At 54.1% G+C, this 18,532-nt stretch overlaps 1 protein-coding gene across 4 annotated transcripts in view; it reads left to right on the top strand.

Annotated features, from left to right (window-relative positions):
- IQANK1 (IQ motif and ankyrin repeat containing 1) overlaps window positions 1-18,532 on the top strand; it is a 46,128-nt gene that overhangs the window by 25,508 nt on the left and 2,088 nt on the right. For 2 of the 4 annotated variants that reach the window (XM_047785589.1, XM_047785590.1), the window contains 4 exons: window positions 7,030-7,163; window positions 7,566-7,730; window positions 7,798-7,989; window positions 8,077-8,202. In XM_047785589.1, coding sequence (XP_047641545.1) covers window positions 7,030-7,163; window positions 7,566-7,730; window positions 7,798-7,989; window positions 8,077-8,202 — 617 coding nt within the window. Of the gene's footprint in view, window positions 1-7,026; window positions 7,164-7,565; window positions 7,731-7,797; window positions 7,990-8,076; window positions 8,203-18,532 lie in introns of all 4 variants that reach the window. The other 2 variants (XM_047785591.1, XM_047785588.1) reach the window with 1 other exon arrangement.

Here is an 18,532-nt window from a genome sequence, read left to right as displayed (position 1 = left end):
CACCTGCCTTCCCGCCCAGCGCGGAGGACGCCCCTGGAGCCGCCCTGTCGGCGGTGCCTCGAATAAGCGCAGGCGGCCCTCCGCCCCATCCCGGCTTCTGCCGACGCCCTGGCCTGGCGGGCCGCCCTCCTCTGCTACCAGTCCCTGAATCTGTCCGGAGAGGCTAGGCCTTCAGGAACACACTTAGAATTTTTCCCCGTTTTGGCCACACTGTGGCATATGGAGGTCCTGGGCCAGGGATCAGAGGTGAGCTGCAACTGCAACCGACACCAATCCTGTTGCACCGCAGTGGGAACTCCAGGAAGGAATTTCTTGGTTTAAAATCACAAACGTTTTGGGAGTTCCCGTCGTGGCTCAGTGGTGAACGAATCCGACTAGGAGCCATGAGGTTGAGGGTTCGATCCCTGGCCTTGCTCAGTGGGTTAAGGATCCGGCTTTGCTGTGAGCTGTGGTGTGGGTTGCAGATGCGGCTTGGATCCCGCGTTGCTCTGGCTCTGGCGTAGGCCAGTGGCTACAGCTCCGATTCGACCCCTAGCCTGGGAACCTCCATATGCCTCAGGAGCGGCCCTAGAAAAGACAAAAAGACTAAATAAATAAATAAAATCACAAGAGTTTTTTCTCACTCGGGCTTCCTGGGCATTGTGGCCTGAGGGCTCTGCTCTGGGACCCAGGCTAACAGAGGAGCTGACATGCCTCCTAAAAGCTGCAGTTCCCTGGGAGCCTGCGCAGCGGGGCTGCTTCCGTGTGGAGCCACGTCCTTAACATTCACTCCGGCGCTGGCTGGCTTTCATCGTGATTTCTTCCTTGAGCCCTGGCTCATCATAACATGTATTTCACAACGTCTAGATATATGGGCGTCTCTAGTTATCCTGTGTCATCTGGTTTTGTCTTAATTCAGCAGCACTCGGACGTATTCTTTATGAGTTCGATTATGTGATATTGGTTAACGTGCGTTGTGGCTCAGCACATGGTCAGTTTTGGTAAATTTCCCATGAATACTCAAAAAGAACATGCCTCTGCAGTTCCAGTGTTCGGCGTCCTCACGGTGGGTGTCTTCGTTTGCGTTCGTTTGCTCCCTGTGCCCAGCGCGGAGGTCGCCCCTGGAGCCGCCCTTGCTGACTTACTGGTCTGTGGGTCCGTTCTGACAATCACGGAGAGAGACGTGTTAAAATTTCCTACTATGATTGTAGACTCATCTGTTTCTCTTCGTAGTGTAGCTTGAGGTATTACGAACCCCTATAGTTAGCTGCATGCAGTCTCACATGTCATCTCATCTTGGTCATTTGACCCCGTATCATTTTGAAATACTTTCTTTTCTTTCTTTTTTAAGGACTGCATCTGTGGCACATCAGAGCTGCAGCTGCTGGCCTATGCCACAGTCACAGCAATGCCAAATCCGAGCCACATCAGCAACCTGTGCTACAGCTCATGGCAACGCCAGACTCTGAGCAGGGCCAGGGATCAAACCCACATCCTCATGGGTAGTAGTCGGGTGCTTTATCGCTGAGCCATAACAGGAACTCCCTGAAATGCTTTAACTCTAGTGATGCTTGTGCCTTAAAATTTACTTTGGTATTAAAATAACATTACCAGCTTTGATTTTTTTTTCGTTGTCTTTTCAGGGCCACATCTGCAGCATCTGGAGGCTCCCAGGCCAGGGGCGGAATCGGAGCTGTAGGCAGCGGCTTACACCACGGCCGCAGCAACGCCAGATCCGAGCCGCATCTGCGACCTCCACTGCAGCTCCTGGCAATACTGGATCCTTCACTCATGGAGAAAGGCCAGGGATCAAACCTGTGTCCTCATGGATACTAGTCAGATTCGCTTCCACTGAGCTACAACGGGAAGTTCCCCAGCTTTGTTTTAATTCATTCGTGAGTGATATAGATTTTTTCTTACTGGTAATGTTTTATTCTTAAGATGTGCTTCTTAAGTTTCCTTAACGCTAGGCCACCAGGGAGCGTCCAAGATGCGCTTCTTAAAAGCAGCGCGTACGTGGTTCCCCGGAAGCTTTTCCGTTTACACGTAACTAATCCATCACAGGTTTGCGCTCATTTAAATCCCGCCTCAGTGTTCCTTTCATACTTTTTCTTTCCTTTTTTTTTTTGTCTTTTTTGGGCCACACCCATGGCCTATGGAGGTTCCCAGCTAGGGGTCCAATTGGAGCTGGAGCTGTGGCCACGGGCCTACACCGCAGCCACGCCAGATGCGAGCCGCATCTGCGATCTACCCCACAGCTCGCGGCAACGCCGGATCCTTAACAACCACTGTGTGAGGCCAGGGATCGAACCCTTGGCCTCACCGTTGCTAGTCGGGTTCCTCAACCGCTGAGGCGAGCCGGGAACTCCCACTTCGTACTTTTCAACTGACTTGGTACTCCTTTTACTCTCCTTTGGCCTTCTCCTGCTCTGCTAAATGTTTTATTATTCCAATTCTTTCTCCTTTTAGCAACTAGGTACAAATTCTTATTTTCTCTCCCACACAACAAATCATCACAAACTCGCAACTTAAAACAACACACCTTCAATTATCTCACTGTGACTGTGGGTCCAGTAGCTGAGTGTGACTGCAGGTGCCCCGCAGGCCCTCACAGTCCAGGCATCAGCTGGGGCCGAGGTCCCCCGGAGGCCTGAGCAGGAAGATCCCACTGCCAAGTCCTGTCCCTGCGGTGGGAGGACCAAGGGCTGGCCTCCTGCTGGCCACTGGCCGGGGGCGATCTTCGGGCCGGGGGCTGCCCTCAGCTCCCGGGACGGGCCCCCTGCCCCTCGTCCTTCCTTAAGGCCAGCAAGAGAGTCAGTCTGAGGAGATGGACTCCTCCCGAAGGTCGTCGGCTCACGACCACAGGCGTGGCAGCCCGTCCCCTTTGCCGCATCCGGCCGCAGACCCTCCCGCCCTCGAGGAGTGAGGACAGGGCTCGTGGGCCCGCCTGGGGTGGGTCTGCCCGGTGGCTCCGAGGCCGCCGCCACCGTCCGCTTTTCTAACTGCGAGACCCGTAGCCTCGCCCAATAAGTATGCTCTTACTTTGTGTGTGTTTTCGAGCCCGTGAGCCTGTGGCGTCGGTGTTAGTCTTTTGCACACACGCTCGGGTGTGTTCTGTCCCTCGTGCCCCCTGCCTGCACCTCCACTTCCCACGCGGAGTAACCTCGGCCTTCTCTCCAGCGTGGCTCTGCTGCTTCTGAATCCTCCTAAGGTTTCGTGTCCAAAGGTGTGTGTATTTTGCGTTAATTTTTTTTCCCCCTTTGAAGGAGTAAAAAGATTTTTCTAGTTTGTGTCTTAAGGTTTTGGCCGTTCTACTCTGGGGAGCCCTGGGGTGCGCGCTCGCTGGCCTCCGTACCCCTCCTGCTGCTGGGGTTCGTCATGCGCACGTATCAGAGCCGTGACCTGGTCTCTTGCTGGTTTTAAAAAATTCTCTTTGGGAGTTCCCGTCGTGGTGCAGTGGTTAACACCTCTGACTAGGAGCCCTGAGGTGGCGGGTTCCGCCCCTGGCCTCGCCCCGTGGGTTAAGGATCCCGTGTGGCTGTGGCTGTGGCTGTGGTGTAGGCCGGTGGCCGCAGCTCCGATGAGACCCCTAGCCTGGAAACCTCCGTATGCCGCGGGTGCGGCCCTAAAAAGACAGAAAAAAAAGATGTTGGCGGGGTGCTCAAGGTCTGGCCAGCGCCGTGTCCTCCAGAGGAGGCTCGTTTCGTTCCTGCAGGAACCCAGGCAAGGGGCAGCTCCGGATCGTCTCGTCTAGTCGGGCGGGAGTGATTGGACGCTGGGGCTCCTGTTTCCTCAAGAGATGCTCTATTTGCAAGCGTGGAGTTCTTCAGGCGTCTCACCCAATAGAGTTGCCAAATAAAATACAGGATCCCCATTTGAATTTGAATTTCAGATAAGCAATGAATCGCTTTTTAGTCTATGTCCTCAAAATCATGTCCTTTTTTTCCTAGCTGAACCCGGAAACCCTAAACCCGAGGCCTACCCAGAGCTCTGGGTTATAGATTCTGTCCCTTGCCGCTGGGACCTGCAGGAGCCCTGCTCCTGTGGCTGCCTGCAGTCCCCGGGTGGTTGCTGCCGGTGCCGCCCGTCTGCAGGTCCGGGAGGCTCCCATGCCCTCCTCCACCCGCCCCCAGTCCTCGCTGCCTTGGTCTTTGCTTTGCCTTCAGACGGGGTTATAGCCCATTCCCACTGCCCGTCTTTTCTATGGCATCACTGGGAAGTCCAGTCTGAGCCTCCTTCGCTGCCATAGCAGAAGCAGCTCCATGTGCAGAAGCTTCTGGAGCTTCTCCCTTGGAATTTGGACAACACTGACTCACCGACTTCTACTTTTAATTTTGCTGTAAAAGGTCTGAGGAGAGTCCAGTTTGATTTCTTTTTCGACGTGGGTGCCTAAATAAAGGTTTTTTTTTTTTTTAAGTTTTTTCAGGGCTGCACTCTTGTCATATGGAGGTTCCCAGGCTGGGGGTAGAATCAGAACTACAGCTGCCGGCCTACACCACAGCCACAGCAATGCGGGATCCAAGCCACAGCTGTGACCTACACCATAGCTCCCGGCAATGCCGGATCCCTGACCCACTGATTGAGGCCAGGGCTTGAGCCCACATCCTCATGTATACTAGTTGGATTCGTTTCCATTGTGCCACAATGGGAATTCCTGAATAAAGTTATTTTTTAAAGGTTCAACAACCTACAGCCTAACCAGGATGTATCTGTAGCCAGTTGTTTTGCTTGCTGGTATATTCTTTGTCCTTTTTGTCTTTTTTTTTTTTTTTTTTTTTTTCTTTTCTAAGGCCACACCGTGGCATGTGGAGTTTCCCAGGCTAGGGGTCTAATTGGAGCTACAGCCGCCGGCCTACGCCACAGCCACAGCAATACCAGATCTGCCACCTACACCACAGCTCCCGGCAATGCTGGATCCTTAACCCACTGAGTGAGACCAGGGATCGAACCTGCAACCCCATGGTTCCTAGTCGGATTCATTAACCACTGAGCCACGATGGGAACTCCCTGTCCTTTTGGTCTTAAGATTCATTTCAGGAAGTTTTGGGACCTCATTGCTCAGTGTTTCCCCATCACTAGTCCCCAGGTTCTAGAGACGCTAATCATTCTCACGTGTTAGCATCACCCGTTTCTCCTCCTCCTGTTCCCACCTCCTTGTCTCCGCTCCCAGTGAGCCCCCCACAGCCTTTTCTGCCCTGAGCTCCACGCTCTACTGTATCCACTCTAGTTCTGGCTGCTTCTGCTTTAGCTGTTGGTATGTAGAACTGAGTATTTTTTTCTTTTTCTTTTTCGGGCCACACCTGCAGCATATGGAAGTTCCCAGGGTAGGGGTCGAATCCGAGCTGTAGCCACCAGTCTATGCCAGCACCACAGCAATGCGGGATCCGATCCGCATCTGCAACCTACACCACAGCTCATGGCCACGCCGGATCCTTAACCCACGGAGTGAGGCCAGGGATCGAACCCGCAACCTCATGGTTCCTAGTCGGATTCATTAACCACTGCGCCACGATGGGAACTCCCATTATATCAGGTTCTTAACCCGCTGCGCCAACACAGGAACTCCAGAAACTCCAGAACTCAGTAACCATTTGTCTTCTATTCTGTGGTGACTCTATTACTTAACTCCTTATGACTGTATCATTTACCTCCTTGGTTTTTTGGTTTTTTTTTTTTTTCCCATCTTGTCTTTTTTTTGGCCAGCGCTGGAGGAGAGTGGAAGTTCTGGGGCTGGGATGGAACGCGCGCCATCGTAGCCACCTAAGCTGTTTTGGTGATAATGGTGGATCCTGGAGTTCCTGTCATGGCTCAGCAGTTAACGGACCCGACTAGCATCCATGAGGACACGGGTTGGATCCCTCATGGGTTAAGGATCCGGCGTTGTCGTGAGCTGTGGTGTAGGTCGCAGACAAGGCTCGGATCTGGTGTTGCTGTGGTTCTGGCATAGGCCAGTGGCTAGAGCTCCGATTAGACCCCTAGCCTGGGAACTTCCATATGCCTCGGGCACAGCCCTCAAAAAGGCAAAAAGACAAAAAAAAAAAAAAAGATCCTTAACCTGCTGTGCCACCAGGGAGCTCCCTTTATCTCATTTTTGATCCCTTGTTCTACTGAATTTCTGTTTTTATTAAGCCCTTCCGCAGCTCGTGGTGCCTTTGGAGAGTGGCTTTGCTGCTTGTTTTATTCCAGGGTCTTCTGAACACTGTGTGATCCCTGAAACGTGTCCACACCTGGCCCTGCTGAGCATGACACTGGGTCTGCCTCTCCTCAATCAGTTACAGAAACATGGGTCCACAGTTGCTAACTTCCAGGACCTATGTTCTATTATTGGACTGTTGGAAAGCCCCATTTTAGAGAAAGGCCCCGAGTCCCAGACAAGTCGCTGTATCACGTGGGCAGACATTGGCAGGTGCATGCAGATGTCTTTCCCCAGAGCTGAGTTGGACCCTCCACTGTGGCTGAGGGTGCCACCGAGGGCCAGGCGGAATGCGGGGCCCGAGGATCCCAGCTCCCCTGGGCCTTGGGCTGCCTCTTCTGAGCACTTCTAAGTTCCGAAGGGCTTGGGCGTTGAGACCCCTACTTCCGCCCAGCCCGCCCTGCCTCTGGATGCGGTGCCTGAATTCGCAAGGGGTCCTCGTGGTTTTCAGAGGGAAGGGGACTTGTGGGGGTGGGCAGGGGCTTCTCTACCTGAGGCCATTTTTCTCAGGCTTCCTCTGGTTTCCTCCCAACGTCTCCAGCCTGTCTTCCCAAACTCGGGCTCAGAGGCCGTTTGCAGGTCCCCAGCTCTGTCTGGGTGGGGAGGACGGGAGGCTTCTCCGAGACCCGGCTCTTCTCTCCACTCTTCACGCCTCCTTCATGCTCTCCGCCGGTGGGTTATTCTGGCTTTGGTCATATTTGTGGATTCTAGAACAGCTTGGGTCCTTTCTTCCGGTCAGGAGGGAGTGCGCCTGCTCCACCTGACGTGTTAACCTGGAGCTTAGACACACCTGGTGTTGGTCCCGCAGCGGCGCGGCCGGCAGCACCGGGATCTGTAAGCCCTCTCCCCACCAGCAGGGCCAACCGCGGAGGACCAAGCAGCCACCGTTATCCAGTGTTCCTTCCGGAAGCTCCTGGCAAGAAAGGAGCTGGCCCGCCGTCAGCAGGAGCACCAGGACTACCTGGAGCAGATGGAGAGGCTGCAGAGGGAGGTGGGGTCAGGCGGGGGTGGCTGGAGAGACAACCGCTCGGCTGCGGCGGGGGACTCGGAGTATAGGAGACAACAGCAGGGCTGGGGGCGGGGACTGCAGGGCTGGGGGCGGGGACGGAGGGCTGGGGGCGGGGACTGCAGGGCTGGGGGCGGGGACTGCAGGGCTGGGGGCGGGGACGGAGGGCTGGGGGCGGGGACTGCAGGGCTGGGGGCGGGGACGAAGGGCTGGGGGCGGGGACTGCAGGGCTGGGGGCGGGGACGGAGGGCTGGGGGCGGGGACAGCAGGGCTGGGGGCGGGGACAGCAGGGCTGGGGGCGGGGACAGCAGGGCTGGGGGCGGGGACAGCAGGGCTGGGGGCGGGCACGCAGCGCCCGACGTAACTGCTGGCTGGGGCTGCCCGCAGGCCTTCGTGGCCCAGGTCCGGCGGGAGCAGGAGGCGGCCCGGCGGCGGCGGGAAGAGAAGGAGGCAGCCGAGCAGCGGCGGCGGGAGGAGCGGCAACGCGAGGCGCGCCTGCTGGAGGCGGCCTTCGACGGGAACCTGGGCGAAATCCAAGCCGTCCTGCAGGAGGTGGGCGGCGGGGCGGAGGGGCGGCGGGGCCTGGGCCCGGGGCGCCGCTGACAACCTCCCCGCGCAGGTGGAAGAGCTGCTGACCCGCGAGGGCGTGGGCTCCGACGCGGCGGGGGCGGCGCGGCGGCTGCAGCGGCGCGTGGCGCTGGTGGACTGCGAGGACGGCGGCGGGAACACACCGTTGTCCGAGGCGGCGGCGGGCGGGCAGCCCCTGGCCATCCAGCTGCTGGCCGAACAGGGCGCCAGTCCCAACAGTAAGGTGGGCTCCGGGGAGAACGCGGGCGGCGGGGAGAACGCAGGCGGCGCCTCGCCGGGGCGGGCCCTGCTCATCCAGCGCGACGCGCAGGGCGCCTTCGGCCGGACCCCGCTGTACCGAGCGGCCTTCGGGGGCCACCTGGAAGCCGTGGAGGTGCTGCTGAAGCTTGGAGCTGACCCCCGAGTGTATGCGGACGACGGGAGCACCCCGGAGCAGGTACGCGAGCTGGGCGGAAGGCCCCGGGGCGCTCGCTCTTCCTCCCCGAAAGCTGTTAGGAACTGGGTGGCCCCGCGCTGGCTGGTCCCCGCCGTCCAGGCCCCAGAACCCCCACGCAAGGCCTTGGGCAGGCCCTTTCCTCCCGGAAGTCCTGGCTTTGAGGCTTCCCGCGGGATCGAGAACGCGGCGCCGGTCTCTGCGGGCTTCCCGGGGTTGGGTGGGGGCTCTACCTATCTCCCCGGACCCTCAGCACACCCTGGAGGTCGTGTTACCGTGGAGGTGGGGAAACGGGCTGGCTGCTGCTGGCTCGCCCACCTGGCCGCTCACCTGGGCACTGTCTGTGTCTCTGAGAAGATTGGGCCCTAAGGCTGGGAGCCGCGACCCCCTGCCCCAGGTGTCTCCTCCCAGACGCCTCTGGGCCAAGACTGGGGACGCAGGGGCCTGGACTTGACCCCTGCCCAGGAGTCCAGATCAGATGAGGCTGAGGTACGGCGTATGGGAGCAGCTGGGAAGCCTGGTGGCTAAGATCCCTCGATTCTTTTAAAAAAAATGTTTTTAAGAAGTTATTGAAGTTTGGTTGATTTACAGTGGTGTTTGTTTCAGGGGTGCCCAAAGTGACTGGCCAAGGGCAGACGTCTCTCTAATTTACCCGTCCCCCACTTTCCCCTTTGGTAACCATAAGTTTCCCTTCTGTGTCCCTGGCTCTTTTTTCTGATTTTGTAATAAGTTCGTTTGTGGTTTTTTTGTTTTTTTTTTTTAACACTAAAAAATTTTTTTTAAGGCCCCACCTGTGGCACCTGGAAGTTCCTGGGGCCAGGGGTCTAATGGGAGCTGCAGCTGAAGCCTATACCACCGCCAGGGCTACACCCGATATGAGCTGCACCTGCAATCTACACCGCAGCTTGTGGCAACAACGATCCTTAACCCACTGAGCCATGCCAGGAATCTAACCCACATCCTCACAGAGACAACGTCGGGTCTTTCACACACTGAGCCACAGCGGGAACTCCCTGTATGAATGTTTTTAGAGTCCACATGTGAGTGATATGACATTGTCTTCAGCTGACTCCACTTCGCATGGTCATTCTAGGTCCATCCACGTTGCTGCAAATGGCATGAGTTCATTCTTTTTACGGCCGAGTGGTGTGTGTGTACCACAGCTTCTCTATCCGTTTGCCAGCGGACACTTAGGTTGCTTGCATGTCTTGGCTATTGCGTATAGTGCTGCCGTGAACATTGGGGTGCCTGCATCTTTTCGAGTTAACAGTTTCTCTGGATTTATGCCTGAGAGAGCGATTGCGAATCATACGATAGCCCAATTTTTAGTTTTTAAAGGAACCTCTATGCTGCTCTCCATGGTGGCTGCACCCCTTTGACCTTCCCAGCAGCAGGGTTCCCTTTTCTCCACACCCTCTCCAGCATGTGTTGTTTGTACATGTTTTTTGTAGACCTGTTGATGGCCATTCTTTCCGGTGTGAGGTGGGACCGCATCGTGGTTTTGACTTTGCCTTTCTCTAATAACTAGCAATGCTGAGCACGTTTTCAGGTACCTGTTGGCTACCTGTGTGTCTTCTTTGAAGGAATGTCCTATTTAGGTCTTCTCCCCGTTTTTTGACTGGGTTATTTGTTTTTTTGGTATTGAGTTGTATAAGCTGTTCATGAATTTTGGAGAGTAATCTCTTGCTGGTCGCATTGTTTGCAAATATTTTCTCCTGGTCTGTAGGTTGTCTTTCTGTTCCGTTCCTGGTTTCCTTTGCTGTGCAAAAGCTTTCAAGTTTCATTCAGTCCCATTTGTTTATTTTTGTTTTTATTTTATTTTATTATTATTATTTTTTGTCTTTTTGCCTTTTCTAGGGCCGCTCCTGGGGCATATGGAGGTTCCCAGGCTAGGGGTGGAATCGGAGCTACAGCTGCCAGCCTACGCCAGAGCCACAGCCATGCAATCCACGTCTGCAACCTACACCACAGCTCACGGGCAATGCTGGATCCTTAACCCGCTGAGCAAGGCCAGGGATCGAACCTGCAACCTCATGGTTCTAGTTGGATTCTTTAAACACTGAGCCACAACGGGAACTCCTTGTTTTTATTTTTGTCACTCGAGGAGGTGGGTCCAAAAAAACATTGCTGTGATTTATGTTAAAAAGTGTCCTGTGTATGTTTTCCTTTAGGGGTTTTATAGTGTCTGATCTTGTATTTAGGTCTTTCATCCATTTTGAGTTTATTTTTGTGTGTGGTGTAGGGAGTGTTCTAATTTCATTCTTTCACATGCAGCTGTCCAGTTTTTCCCAGCACCACGTATTTATTTATTTATTTATTTGTCTTTTTGCCATTTCTTGGGCTGCTCCCGGGGCACATGGAGGTTCCCAGGCTAGGGGTCGAATCACAGCTGTAGCCACCGGCCTACGCCAGAGCCACAGCAATGCGGGATCCAAGCCGCATCTGCAACCTATACCACAGCTCACGGCAACGCCGGACCCTTAACCCACGGAGCGAGGCCGGGGATCGAACCCGTAACCTCATGGTTCCTAGTCGGATTCATTAACAACTGTACCATGACGGGAACTCAGCACCACTTATTGAAGAGACTGTCTTTTCGCCATTGTATAACCTTGACTCCTTTGTCATACATTAGTTAACCACAGGTGTGTGGGTTTATTTCTGGGCTTTCTATCCTGTTCCACTGATTTATATTTGTTTTTGTGCCAGTACCATGCTATTTTGATGACTGTAGCTTTGTAGTATAGTCTGAAGTTAGGGAGCCTGATTCCTCCAGCTCCATTTTTTCCCCTCATGATTGCTTTGGCTATTCAGGGTCTTTCGTGTTTCTATACAAATTTAAACTTTTTTGTTACAGTTCTTTGAGAAATGCCATTGGCAATTTGATAAATATTGACTCTGTAGCATGCCTTGGGCAGCATGGTCATTTTAACAGTATTGATTCTTCCAGTCCGAGAGCACGGTGTATCTTTCCATCTGTTTAATGTGTCATCTTCAGTTCCTTTCATCAGCATCTTACGGTTTCTGAAGTTTTAATTCCTTTAAGTGAGTCTGACTTGAACCTCAGGCCCCCAACCCTCTCAGTTGTAGGCCCCACCCCAGTCTGTAAGGCTGTGGTGCTGCCTGGAAAATGTGGGCTTGGCCTGAGGTCCAGAGCCCCTGCTTCCACCTGTGGGCTGTCAGGGCCTTTGCACAGCTGGGGACCCCATGCCCCGGGCTCCTGCACCCCCAGACCATCACCCCTGATCTTGGCAGGCATTCGCTCTGCTCTTTTTGGCTTCCTCACTTTCATAAGCAGCAGGACAGGTGTTAAAGGACCAGCAGAGGTTTTGGCTCAAACAGCTCCTGGAGTCTTCTTGGACAAAGGAGCGAAAGGTGAGGCCAGGAGGACCAAAGGGCCTGGTCCTCGGAGGGGCCGCAGAGGGGCTGGGGTGGGGGTGGGGGCACCAGGAGGCCCAGGCTGGAGGCCCCGCCCTGTGAGGGGCCAAGAAGTGTGCAGGCGTCTGTCTGCGGGGGTGTTGATGAGGGTGTCCAGCCAGCCGGTGCCTGAGGGGGATCAGGGGTCGGGGCCCTGAGAGGAGCAGGGCCCTCGGGGTGGAGGAGGGGAGGGCCGGGGGCCCCTGGCTGCCAGGATGGACTGTCTTCAACAGGTGGCCCCCAGGGGAAAGAATGAACCGAACCTTGACCTGAACTTCACACCCGATTGAAGAAACAGCTCACTCCCGATGGGTTGTGGTAGTTCCCTTGGGGCGTAGAGGGTAAGAACCTGGTGTTGCCACATCTGCGGCTCGGGTCGCTGTCGTGACGCAGGTTTGATCCCCGGGCCAGGAACGTCCACCTGCCTCAAATGTGGCCAAAAAAAAAAGTTCTTCAACAAAAAGCACAATGAGTGTGTAAAAGAAAAACTTTCACCCAGCGGAAGCCCCTGTTAGGAAGTTGAAAAGGCACAAGCCCCAGAGAAGGAGACGGCTTCGCAGACCGCACACCTGGCAAAGGGTCCACCTTCCCCGCAGCCGGACGGCTCTCCACGCTCAGCGGCGAGGTCCTGCCGCCCGGCTGTAAAGCGGGCAGAGGAGGTGGCGAGGGTACCGGGAGGCGGTCGGCATCCTCACACCGGGGGAGGAGCTGAAACGAAAGCCTGTGACAACAGTGGCTGCGGGTGAAGGTGCGGCTGCTCCGGGGAAGTGTGGCCGCTTCTGAAGAAGCAACGCGTTCGCACGAGACTCAGCGTCGCATTGCTGGGCACTTTCATTTCTTTTCTTTTTTTTTTTTTTGGTCTTTTTAGAGGTTCCCAGAGTAGGGGTCGAACTGGAGCAGCAGCCGCCGGCCTCCACCACAGCCACAGCCCCGCCAGATCCGAGCCGCATCTGCGACCTACGGCCACGCCGGATCCTGAACCCACGGAGCAAGGCCAGGGATCGAACCCGCAACCTCCTGGCTCCTCGTCGGATTCGTCCACCACTGAGCCACAACAGGGACTCCACTGCTGGGCATTTTCGCTCAGCAGAGTGAATCCTGTCTCCACACAAAAGCAGATACACCAGTGTTCCCAGCAGCTTTATTTGCTATGGCCCCAAACTGGAAACAAGCTGGCTGCCCTTCGGTGGGTGAAAGGCGACGGCCGCCTGCGGCGGGTCCACCCCGGGCGCTTCTCAGCCGGACGGGAAGGGGCTGCCACAGGGCACCACCCGCACGGGTCTCGGGGGCCTGTGCCCACTGAAAGGGGGCTGCGTGCCCTCTCCCAGGGTTGCAGACCAGAGGAGCCCGTCGACCGAACAGTTTCAAGATGAGGCAACTGTGCAGGTGGAGACGAGGTCAGTGGCTGCAGGGGCTGGAGGGGGCGCCAGAGGAGCGGGAGTGGCGTGGCGCGGACAGGGCGGCCGAAGGGAGCCTTGGGGTGGTGGGCGCGCAAACCTCCGCCCGTGATAAAAGTGCCCCAAACTATACACACACAGAGGAGCCAGGGGGGATTGTTGCGAGGAAGAAAGCGGGTTGGGGACCGCGCCCCGTCCACGCCGCGTATGTACATTGACGGCTCTGTGGTTGCGCCGGCGTCGGCATCGGGGGGAGCTTGTCAAGGACACGTGCCACTTCCTGCAAATCTGCAATTGTTGCCAAAGGAGAGGCCAATAAAATGACCGGGCGTACAAAGAAACAGGAACATACAACCCACAGTGAAGAGCAAAATCAGCCAGAACTGACTCAGCAACGACGCAGACGACAGATTAGTCGACAAGAGTGCGAACCGTCTACCCGTTACGGCGCACACAGCGCACACCGAGGCGCGGCTGCCGGCTCGTCTCATTGTCGTGAACTTCGGGAAGCTCCGGTGCTTGAGGTGAGAAACACCCAGGGTGGATTCACGGCAGATTAGACGGTGAAAGAGAAATCACTTAATTAGAAGACACAGCAACAGAAGTTACCCCCAACGAAGCGCAGGAAGAAGGTTGAAAAAAGAAAAGAAATAGAATGCTGCTTCCACGATGGAGTAAATGGGACCTGACTTAACCTTCAACCTGGAATAACAACAAAACCCGGACAGAACGTGTGAAACGGGGGTTTCCAAGACACCGAACATCAGGGAACAATCAGTGACCCCGAGAGGCTGGAAATGGAGCGTGTGAGCCCTTTGCCTGTCCAGCTGACGGCTTGGACAGCATCCAGGTTGTGGTGTAGGAGGGGGTCCCCCAGGACCTGATGTACCCCTGAGTTAAGGGGCCAGCACTCAGGGTCCAGAGGGCCCAAGGCAGGCAGCCTGCAGGCGCCAGAGCGAACGGCAGAGAAAGGGCGCCCCGGGGTCCCTGTGGGGGTTCGCAGTCCTGCCGTTGTGAGGATGCACTTTGGATCCCTGGCCTCGTTTGGTGGGTTAAGCATCCTGTGTTGCCACGAGCTGTGGTGTAGGTTGCAGCAACAGTATGGCTGTGGCTTTGGTGCAGGCCTGAAGCTCCAGCTCCAGTTCAACCCCGGCCCAGGAATTTCTGTATGCTGCAGGTAGGGCCACAAAATGGAAAAAAAAAAAAAAAAAAAAAAAAGGTTTATGTGTACACTAAACCCTAAAGCAACTACTAAATATCCAGAGACTTAGAGCTATTAAGATAAGTGAGACATAATGGGAGTCTAAAACACATGCCGTCCAGAAGGAGGCAGGAGAAGAAGAAAAGGAAAATAAAGAAGAGATGGAAGCAGTTGGAAACAACAACAGGCATTCCTGTCATGGCTCAGTGGTTAACGAATCCCACTAGGAACCATGAGGTTGCGGGTTTGATCCCTGGCCTCGCTCAGCGGGTTGAGGATCCGGCATTGCTGTGGCATGGGCTGGCAGCTGTAGCTCCGATTCGACCCCTAGCCTGGAAACCTCCGCATGTGCTAGTGTGGCCCTAAAAAGCAAAAAAATAAAAAATTTAAAAAATTAAAGGGAGTTCCCGTCGTGGCACAGTGGTTAACGAATCCGACTGGGAACCATGAGGTTGCGTGTTCGGTCCCTGCCCTTGCTCAGTGGGTTAAGGATCCGGTGTTGCCGTGAGCTGTGGTGTAGGTTGCAGACACAGCTCGGATCCCGAGTTGCTGTGGCTCTGGCGTAGGCCGGCGGCTACAGCTCCGATTGGACCCCTAGCCTGGGAACCTCCATATGCCACGGGAGTGGCCCAAAGAAATAAAAAGGCAAAAAAAATAAAAAACAAAAAAAATGAAAGGATCCAGTATTTCTGCTGCTGTGGTGTAGGTTGCAACTGCAGCTTGGATCTGATCCCTGGCCCAGGAACTCCATGTCACAGGGTGGCCAAAAAAGAAAACAAAAGTAGACTTCGGAACAAAAAATATTCCTAGGGATAAAAATTATTTTGGGAGGCTCCTTGGTGGCCTGGTGGTTGGGCCTCAGCGCTTTCATCACTGCAGCCCGATTCAGTCCCTGGTCTGGGAACTGAGGTCCCACTTCACGCCACTGCTCCCTGCAGCCAAAAACCAATATTAAAAAGGAAAAATCGTTTCATCAAGATAAAGGGATCATTGCATCAAGAGGATGTAAGCGTCCTACGCATTTTTGCAGCTACAAACAGAAGTACAAGAAACGAAAACAGAACTACGGGGAGAACTAAATCCACAGTTACAGCAGTGGACTTCAGCATCCTAACCTCAGCAGTCGGTGCCACAAGGAGACAATCAGGAAAGACGGAGGAGAAGGAAGCAAGTTTGTAAACTGCTCCCCAGCCTGCCCGCATCTTTTCCGTCATCTCGTGCTTTGCATTCCGTCCATCCTTTTTCCTTGCGGTTGGTTTATTCTTTCTTCATGTTACACATTCTCTCGTTAACTTACGAGTCGTTTGTTGATAACTTTCCAGTCCACGCACTCGTTGCTGTGTCCAGTTCACCCTCCATCCTAAACCATCCCTCGTTTGCTCATTTATTTACCTACTGTTCATTAAAAAAAATTGTTATAGTTGATTTGCAATGTTCTGTCACTTTCTGCTCACAGCAAAGTGACCCCGCCGTGCATCTGTGCATTCTTTTTCTCACGTGATCCTCCACCGTCTTGCATGGCAAGTGTTCAGGTGACTCCCTGTGCTGGACAGCGGGATCTCGTTGCTTATCCACTCCAGGTGCAACCGTTGGCATCTACGAGTCCTAAACTCCCAGGCCACCCCACTCCCTCCCCTTCCCCCTCGGCAACTACAAGTCTGTTCTCCCTGTCCCGTGAGTTTTCTTTCTTTTTGGTAGATAGGCTCGTGTGTGTCATATATTAGATTCCAGATAAAAGTGATATTAAATGGTATTTGACTTTCTCTTTCTGGCTTCACTTAAACTGAGGGTCTCTAGGTCCACCCATGTTGGTGCAAATGACATTATTTTGTTCTTTTTTTACGGCCGAGTAGTATTCCATTGTGTGTATCTACCACCCCTTCTCCGTCCACCGGTCTGCCGATGGCCATTTAGGCTGTTTCCACGTCTTGGCTGTCGTGAATAGCGTGGCAGTGAACTTTTCCCTAGGCGTTGAGGTCCCCCGTCTTAGCTGGTCTCCTCCTCTGTTAGGTGACTTCCCAGGGCGTGGGTTCCTCTCTGCTTTCACTGCTCCCTCTCAGCAGGGCTAGTCCCGTTCTGATTCTTTTTCTGCGTCTCTCTCTCTCTTTTTCCTTCTGTTCTGTGCAGTTTTGTGGAGGGTTTCTTGCCCTTTTGGAGGTTTAAGGTCCTCTGCCAGCCTCGAGCCGTCGTGTGCAGCTGTTCTGCATGTGGACGAGGTTTTCTGGATGCGCTCGGGGGAGAAGGTGAGCGCCGCGTCTTAGTCGACGGCCTCCCCTGCCTCTACCCGCTGCCCGTTACCATCCGAGCACCGTCCCGCCGTCTACTCGGGGGAAAATCCTGAGAGCAGGGGCTGGGATGTGTTCTCTGTTGTCATACATTTTGGCCCAAATGTGGAAGGCACTCAGAAGCTGTGTTGGACGGTCGAACGCAGCCATTAAGTCATCTCTCCATTTGCTCAACCCACCAGCTCCTCACTTACGTTATTCATCCGTTAAGTCCCTTCTTCCCGTAATTTCTTGTGTATTGGTTCATTATTTCATCCATTCTTTCAATCGATCTGAGTCCCTCATTCTTTTTATTTTTGTTTATTTATTTATTTTTTTGTCTTTTTGCTATTTCTTGGGCCGCTCCTGCGGCACATGGAGGTTCCCAGGCTAGGGGTGGAATCGGAGCTGTAACCACCAGCCTACGCCAGGGCCACAGCAATGCAGGATCCGAGCCACATCTGCGACCTACACCACAGCTCGCAGCAACGCTGGATCCTTAACCCACTGAGCAAGGCCAGGGACCGAACCCGCAACCTTATGGTTCCTAGTCGGATTTGTTAACCACTGAGCCATGACGGGAACTCCTGTTTTGGGGGGTTTTTTGGAGTGTGCAGTGGCTTGACATGGAACCTCAGTTCCCAGACCAGGAGTGAACCCAGGCTGCAATGGTAAAAGTGCCGAGTCCTAACCACTAGGCCACCAGGAAACTCCCATTATTCATTCATCTGTCATTGGACACTTAGGTCGCTTTCATGTCTGGGCTATTGTCAATGGGGCTGCTGTGAACATACATGCACTGATGGGGTGCATGTATCTTTTCAAATTACAGTTTTCTCTGGATAGTTGCCCAGGAGTGGAATCGATGGGTCATATGGTATATTTAGTTCTCTGAGGAACCTCCATCCTGTTCTGCACAGTGGTGGCACCAATTTCCACTTCCACCAGTGGTGAAGGAGGGTTCTCTTTGCACCACACCCTCTCCAGAATTTGTTATTTGTAGACGTTTTAATGACAGCCATTCTGACGGGTGTGAGGGGGACCTCACTGTAGTTTGAGTCTCATTCTCTAATAATTAGTGGTGTTGAGGGAGTTCCCGCTGTGGCTCAGCAGCTTAAGCTGACTAGCATCCGTGAGGATGCAAGTTCGATCCCTGGCCTTGCTCAGTGGGCTAAGGATCTGGCGTGGCTGTGGCTGTGGTGTAGGTCGGCAGCTGCAGCTCCAATTCAACCCCTAGCCTGGGAACCTCCATGTGCCTCGAATGCAGCCCTAAAGAGACAAAAAAAAAAAAAAAAAGTGACGTCGAGTACCTCTTGGCCGTAGGTCTTGGGGGAAACGTCTCTGTAGGCCTTCTGCCCATTTTTCAATTGGGTTGATTGCTTTTTTATTCTTTTATATGTTCACCCATATAGTTTTCCATTTATTCCAGTTCTACTTACAAACTAATCTTTGGCAAATTTTTAAACTTACTTGAATCTCAGGTCTGTATATTCCTAAGTGGGGCTAATGACAGTTCCTGTATATATTTTTGGCCATCCCTGTGGCTTGTGGAAGTTCCCAGGTCAGGGATCAAACCTGCACTAAAGCAGTGACAATGCCAGACCCTTAACCCAGTGGGCCGCCAGGGAACTCGCAGTCCCTGTGCTTTGAAGATTAATGAGATAATAGATGTAATCCCTTAGCACATTCCTGGCACACAGGGCTCAATACGTGGCAGCTGTTGCTCTTGGAAGTTTTACGTGTTCAGTTTCTTTAAGGTAATCATGGATGGGCTTCTTCCCACGTTGACCCTTCTCTCTCCCGTCTGGCCATCCATTCACTGCTCCTGACACAGCTGCGGACTTTCTTTTGTAAACTACACATACTCAACACTGTACGAATCAAAGTTGTGGGGCTCCGTTAAGGGATAAAGGAAATACTCCTGGATGAACCACCTGAGTCAAAAAAGAGCTTCCTGTGGACCCCTGTCCCTTGCTTCTGAGAGCGGGCTGTCTGTGCCCCGCTCGTGCTCTGGGGGGGCGCTGCTTGAGAGGAGCGGGTAAGGAGAGGTTTGG

The sequence above is a fragment of the Phacochoerus africanus genome, chromosome 6, assembly GCF_016906955.1.
Source record: "Phacochoerus africanus isolate WHEZ1 chromosome 6, ROS_Pafr_v1, whole genome shotgun sequence".
Lineage (NCBI taxonomy): Eukaryota > Metazoa > Chordata > Mammalia > Artiodactyla > Suidae > Phacochoerus > Phacochoerus africanus.
This window is presented reverse-complemented; position numbering and strand designations above follow the sequence as displayed.